The 7,579-nt window shown below is 39.9% G+C and overlaps 1 protein-coding gene across 1 annotated transcript; it reads left to right on the forward strand.

The window, feature by feature from the left end:
* The first annotated feature begins 234 nt into the window (after positions 1-234).
* Positions 235-1,396, forward strand: LOC100155347 (olfactory receptor 2G3-like). Its single transcript, XM_001928290.2, has 2 exons — positions 235-335; positions 457-1,396. Exons 1-2 carry the CDS (start codon positions 235-237, stop codon positions 1,394-1,396), a joined length of 1,041 nt encoding a protein of 346 aa, XP_001928325.2.
* The last annotated feature ends 6,183 nt before the right edge of the window (positions 1,397-7,579 follow it).

Here is a 7,579-nt window from a genome sequence, read left to right on the forward strand (position 1 = left end):
ACTTCAAAATCATAGTTGAAAAAGTTAAATGTTATTGACAAGTATTATGTACATATATTACACATCAGTATCCCTGAGTTTTCCCCATTTAGTGTGAATGATTTGCCATGAACTCTCAATTAATCAAATGCATTTTATTCTTCTGATATTCTCTCTATTCCTTTATTTTTTCCTGTGATATATTTTATCTCACTTTCCTATGAGTTATCTCCAAAGGAAACTCCTTCTTCTACCATGAGCCTTCACGTGCCTTTCTTTCTGTACAGTGTCTGGCCCTTCATGTCCTTTGCCGCAGCTTCTGAAGGAGACTGCCGAGATTTATTCTCCCGGGCACGGTAATTTCTCCCAGAGTTAGTGCTTCAAAGAGTAATTTTAAGAGGTTGATACTGTGGCCAGAGGCCAAAGCTACATCCTTCCTCTAAATTCCTACAATGTTTTCCTCCTTATTCTGAGCAGGGTGATGGGCACGAACAGTAGCACTGTTGAAGACAACATCATCCTGGTGGGCTTCTCGGATCAGCCCAGCCTGGAAAAGATACTCTTCGGGGTTGTTTTGGCATCATACCTCCTGACTCTGGTGGGAAACACAATCATCATTCTGATCGCTTCCATTGACCCTAATCTCAAAACACCCATGTACTTTTTCCTCACCCACCTCTCCCTAGTTGATATCTGCCTTACCACCAGTATTGTCCCCCAGCTGCTGTGGAACCTCAGGGGACCAGCCAAGACCATAACCGCCCTGGGCTGTGCTGTCCAGCTCTATGTCTCCCTGGCTTTGGGCTCCACTGAGTGTGTTCTCCTGGCTGTCATGGCTTTTGACCGCCATGCTGCCGTTTGCAAACCTCTCCACTATGCAGCTGTGATGAACCCACGGCTGTGCCAGGCCCTGGCAGGGGTTGCATGGCTGAGTGGAGTAGGAAACGCTCTCATCCAGAGCACTGTCACCCTCTGGCTGCCTCGCTGTGGACACCGGCGGCTCCATCATTTCTTCTGTGAGGTGCCTTCCATGATTAAGCTTGCATGTGTGGACATCCACACCAATGAGGTCCAGCTATTCATTGCATCCCTGGTCTTGCTCCTCTTGCCCTTAGCACTGATACTGACGTCCTATGGACACATCGTCAAGGCAGTTACTAGGATCAAGTCAGTCCAGGCCTGGCGCAAAGCCCTGGGGACATGTGGATCCCACGTGATGGTAGTGTCCCTCTTCTATGGGACCATCACCGCAGTGTACATCCAGCCCAACAGCTCTTACGCCCATACTTCTGGGAAATTCATCTCCCTCATCTACACGGTGCTGACTCCAACCCTCAACCCTCTCATCTACACACTGAGGAATAAAGATGTGAAAGGAGCTATGAGAAGACTATTTCATAGGGACTTGGGCTCATAAAAAACAAAGCAGAGCCCACAAGGATCAGCTTGTGTGTGTGTGTGTGTGTGTGGCTAAAAGAGACGAGTCATTTTGCACAATCCTTCGCTAAAGAAATGTACTGTTCTACAAGGAGCACATGCGATCTTCATGGTTTGCCTGGTTGTCTTTTATTGGCCTCAGAACTATCCGTCCTCTTCATCCTCCTTCCCAGGCTTCTTTGGGGCCCTTCGTAAGGCAATGTCTCCTCACACCCTGTAAATGTCCATTATTCATATCATTTCTGGTTCTTGCCCTCCCTGCCTGTGTTTTTCTTCCGCCTTCCTTCCTTTTTCCATGGTCCACTCTGTTTTTCTCCTTTGTCCTTTCCCTTGTTATCCTTTTCTTTCTCTCTTTTTTGTTGCTTCCTTCTTTCCCTCCCTGTTATTCTTTTTATGATGTGCTTATCATTTCCCTGGCTGCTTCTACATTCTATTCCTTCCCATCAATAGTCTAACAATTCCTGGAAACAACTCTCTAAAACCAATTTCCCGTTGATCACAAGAAAGAGCTTTCTTGCCTTGTGGAGTACAGTGGAGAGATTAGACTAGAGAATTTGGTTTTTTTTTTTTTTTTGGGTGTTTTTTGTTTTTTGTTTTGTTTGTTTGTTTGTTTTTGCCTCTTTAGGGCCACTCCTGTGGCATATGGATGTTCCTGGGCTAGGGGTCAAATTGGAGCTGCAGCTGCTGGCCATAACAACACCAGATCCAAGCCACATCTGAAACCAACACTGCAGCCCACAGAAATGCTGGATCCTTAACCCACTGAGCGGGGCCAGGGATCGAACCTATGTCCTCATGGATCCTAGTCAGGTTTGTTACTGCTGCATCACAACGGGAACTCTGAGAATTTGGATTTTAACTCCAAAAGTTCCTTTTTGAGCTTGTGCAGGTTTTACTGAAGTTTTTGTATCCATGTTTATTTACAAGTAAAAAAGGAATGAGCTTTACCATTATGTTGATTAAAAGATCAAAAAGTAAGTGTGGTGTAAACTTACTAGTTTTTGTTTGGTGATTGGTTTGTAATGCAAGTGCCTGACTTAAGCTTTGATTGTGGAGGCATCTGCTTCAAAGGGGACAATCTCAAAAAGAACCATTGCCACCCACAGGACGAGATAAAGAGCCAGGCTGTCCCCAACTCCCATCCCTCAGAGTCCTTTGTTTCAGAGATCTTGGTTGATTTTAGGTAACCGACAATTCGGACCACTTGTTTTTCTCTTCCTGCTCTTATGTTTTCACCACTAAAGATGGAACCCAGAAACCCCAAGCTCCCACCTTTGGTGCCAATAAAAGCAGAACCCAGACCTGCTCTCTCTCTCTACCTGAGACCTCACGGTGCAGCCCCAGATTTTCAATTTTAATAAGAACCCCAAGGGCCAATCCACCCTCAACACTGATTATCCATAGGCTGAGACCAGCACAAAACAATAAGTAAAGCAGCTGCCAAAAGTGATCAATATATGTCAATTAACATTTTTTTCTTCCTTTTTTTTGGCTGCACCCTTGGCATGCAGAAGTTTCCACAGCCACAACGCCAGATTTTAAGGGCTAGGCCACCCAGGAACTCCATTTAACATCTTTTCAATCTTCTAACTTTCTTATCATAGTATTCTCCCTATTTTGATCTAATATATGCTTATCACTTTCAACAGTATTGAATTTATGTAGTCGATAATTAGTTACCATTTTATATCTGAATGGAAAATTTGTTACCATTTTAAATCTGAATCAAAAAATAATCCTTGGGAAATATGGTAAAAATAAGTTCCCCTTTTGCCCTCATAATATGGAAAAAAAAAAAACACGATTTATTTTCTTCACTCATTTCACTCACTTTTTTGGTAAAAAAGTATGACACTTTTGCTTTTAATGGTGACAACAGGGTTGAAATTGGTATTTCCAAAGGATAGGTATTGTAGTGTGGTCATAAAGAATACTTGAACTCAAAGAGATCAGAACCTCTGTTCTGTCTCTAGCATTTATTTCCCAGCTGCATAACTCCAGGTAAATCACTCAACATTTCCAACCCTCATTTCTCCATTTCTAAAACGGGGACCACCTCAGAACTTTGTTGTAAGTATTTTAGGAGATGGTGAGAAGGCATATAGGAAGGAGTCCGTAAGTGTCAGTTATCATTGATAATCGTGGTGCCAGACTGAGTGGCCTTGATGACAAATACATGCTTTTCAGGCATAACCTATGTGGGTTGTCACAAGTCATTGTTAATATTCTACTAAGTTCACTGGTGATAATCAAATGAGTTCCGCTTTGAAATCTAACCCAATATGTGGGTCAGTTAATTTCATCAAACATGCTTTTTTTTTTTTTTTTCATTGACAAGCCAACAGCAATTAGTCTAGTGTGATCTCATAATTGTGACTCAATTATGGCATCTAATTCTGGCCTTGATTTCTGTCATTTCCAATTTCCAACAGTCTGGGGAAAAAAGTTTTCCTCATGTAAACCCTGACCAAAGATATCCTTATCCAGACATTACAGTGCACCTCATGTTTGGTCATACAGTTCACTTCCCAACCTGCCAGCTGGATTCACCAACCATAACAGTATCAGATGAGGTCCCGAATGGCAAGGTCCTCCTGTAAAGCTATACCAGCATGATCTATCACTCGACTGGATGCTTATCCATAATTTTTTTCATTTTCTTAACTACTGGCTGTCTCTATCTCCCTATTATTCCCACAGTTACTCTTCTTAATTTTCAGAAAATTACTTAATTTCTCACATCAAAATTAAAGCAATAAGAAATTTATATTAAAGAAAATGAACCTGTTGGAGTTCCCACTGTGGTACAACAGGTTAAGGATTTGGCATTGCCACAGCTGTGGCATAGATTGCAGCTTCACCTTGGATTTCATCCCTGGCCCAGGAACTTCCATATGCTGCATGTGTGGCCAAAAAAGAAAGAAGAAACAAAGAAAGAAAGAACAATCCTGTGATCTCTGCTCCTTAAGAACTTTGCTTAAGATGAAATCTGTGCACAAAGAACTGAAAAGTCATAAATTAACATATCAACAATTATTCATTACATACAAAATCAGTAATAGTCTATGCACCACTATATGTTTATCCCTGTGAAGAATTAGAGCATCCTAGAATAACTGACAAACAGTATGTAATATTCCTATAAAATATATTTCATGATTTATGAATCAATTAAAAATCAATGTAAGGTCATAACAGATGCACAATAAAATAAGACAGCACATACAGTGAATGCCTATGTGTCTGAGAAATTCAAATAAAGCATAAATCTAGTGAGTACTGGGTAGTACTTTGAAGGAAGAGCTAAAACTACAAACATATGCGGGGTCAAGAAATTTGCTTTCCAGGGAAGAATGTCCTGAATGTGCTAAGGCTCAGAGGGCAACATATTTGAAGGATGGAAATCACTGGTTTCCAATGATATACTTTGGGAATAGAAATAATATGGCACCTTAAGTTTCAACAACTGAATAAATCATTACTGAATAAAAGTGAAGTGAATTTTTTCAAACTTAACACACTTATTTTCTATTATTTTATCCCCATAACCAGCTACCTAAATAGATTTTTAGAAATAGAGCTCTGGTAAATAATAAGTTTAATGAAGATATTTATCCCCATTCCTTTCTGAAAACCATAAAAATATATTAAATACAAAATTGTATGTATCTATAAGGACAAATGGAACTGGAGAGGAACTGAGAGCAAGAAAAAAATCAATAAACTTTTGGAAGATAGGAAGCAGATGGAAGGTAGTAAATGACTTACTGGAAAAAAAGGAAAAAAAAAAGATGACGAATAATGCCTTGAAAGGGCTGGGAGGCAGAGAGGAGCAGCCAGCAGGAATAAAGGCCATTTGTACTGCAGAGCCTTGGAGTAGCAGTGGTGCTAAGAAAGGTGAGCGTTGGGGATCTTAGAAGGCAGGTTGCAGAGTGAGGCTAAAATCACAACCATTAAAAAGTCTGCCTAAAAAGTGTAGGTCTCCTGAGTCCATACAACTAGGTGAGGGACCTTCTGTTATCAAAGCTGGTAAAAGGAGTGGTCACCCTTAGACGAGTCAGGTCAGAGAGCACCCCCAGGCCTGGCAGAGAGTTGACTAGAATGTCACCCCCAAAACAGGGCATTTGGTTAGGTGCTTCGGACGGCCTCTTTCCCCCTGGTTTTTCCTCATTCTGCTCCTAGAACACTGGTCAGCTTTAGAACCTTGTAACTCTCTAGGCAGGAAAATAGAAGTGGTTCCTGTGGGGAATGCAGAAGGCTTTTACAAAGCGACCAAAAGTGTCCTGACATTTGAGTTATCCCAGTGAAAGCCTTGATCATCCCATCAGCAAGCGTCCCCCAAGCACACAGCATTTCCAACTAATTTTTGGGTGAAGGCATTGCCTCACCTCTGAGTCAGTCCTCTAACAGAGGGAGACAAACATAAACAGAGAGAAAAAAGAGAGAGAGAGAAAGATAATAATAATAAAAATAAAGAAAGAAAAGACACTTAAAAATGAAATAAATAACAGCAAAAATCTTCATAATTGGTATAATTAATGAAGGCTCATCAAACAAACAAACCAACCCTCAGGACTTAAAAGTAGAATGATAAGGAAAGAAGAAAAAAAAATTATTAGAACAGTCTCCCAAGGCAACAAAAATAAAAGCAAAAATAAACCAGTGGGACCTAATCAAACTGACAAGCTTTTGCACAGCAAAGGAAACCACACACAAAAAAAGACAACTTACCGAATGGGAGAAAATAGTTTCAAATGATGCAACTGACAAGGGCCTAATCTTTAAATATACAATCAACTTATACAACTCAACAGCAAAAAAGCCAACAACTCAATGGAAAAATGGGCAAAAGACCTGAATAGACATTTCTCCAAAGATGTACAAATGTCCAACAAGCACTTGAAAAAATGCTCAGTGTCCCTGATTACTAGAGAAATGCAAATCAAAACTACTATGAGATACCACCACACATCTGTCAGAATGGCAATCATTAATAAATCCACAAATAACAAATGCTGGAGAGGATGTGGAGAAAAGGGAACCCTCCTGCACTGTTGGTGGGAATGTAAATTGGTACAACACCTATGGGAAACAGTATGGCAGTATCTTTGAAAACTATACATAGTTTACCATATGACACCTCAATCCCACTCTTGGGCATATACACAGACAAAACTTTCCTTGAAAAAGACATGTGCACCCACATATTAATTGCAGCACTATTCACAATAGCCAGGACATGGAAACAACCCAAATGTCCACCGACAGATGTTTGGATTCGGAAGATGTGGTATATATACACAATGGAATACTACTCAGCCATAAAAAAGAACAAAATAATGCCATTTGCAGCAACATGGATGGATCTAGAGACTTTCATCCTGAGTGAAGTAAGTCAGAAAGAGAAAGACAAATACCATATGAAATCACCTACATCTGGAATCTATTATACAGCACAAATGAACCTTTCCACAAAAAAGAAAATCATGGACATGGAGAACAGACTTGTGGTTGCCAAGGGGGAGGGGGAGGGAGTGGGATGGACTGAGAATCTGGAGTTAGTAGATGCAAATTGTTGCATTTGGAATGGATAAGCAATGAGATCCTGCCGTATAGCACTGGGAACTATATCTAGTCACTTATGATGGAGCATGATAAAGTGAGAAAAAAGGATGTACACATGTATGTGTAACTGGGTCACCTTGCTGTGCAGCAGATAATTGACAGAACACTCTAAACCAGGTATAATGGAAAAAATAAACATTATTCTATTAATAATAATAAAAATAAAAAGACCCTCTACTCCTGTTAAAAAAAAAGTTTCAAAGGCTCTTAATGAGGATTAATAATGACTTTAAGAAATTGCTTTTAAAAACCCAAACATACTATCTTCTGTTGAGTATACAATACAGGCCTAGTTTACATTATTTTCCTAATTCATTAAATGGTTTCTGTTACCTTAAAAAATATTAGAACAGTAAAAATAAATTGAAAAGAGAGAAGCATTCAAACATAATCTTGAAATTTCCTAGAGTAGAAGAAAAAAGCCAAGAAAATAAAAAAATAGCAGAAGAAATTCAAGAAAAACCAGAAGACGAATATACAAGGACAACATTCGAAGGACAGGAATTTCAGGCAGAAAGGAATAGAATTGAGAGAAGAA

The sequence above is a fragment of the Sus scrofa genome, unplaced genomic scaffold (genome assembly GCF_000003025.6).
Source record: "Sus scrofa isolate TJ Tabasco breed Duroc unplaced genomic scaffold, Sscrofa11.1 Contig61, whole genome shotgun sequence".
NCBI lineage: Eukaryota > Metazoa > Chordata > Mammalia > Artiodactyla > Suidae > Sus > Sus scrofa.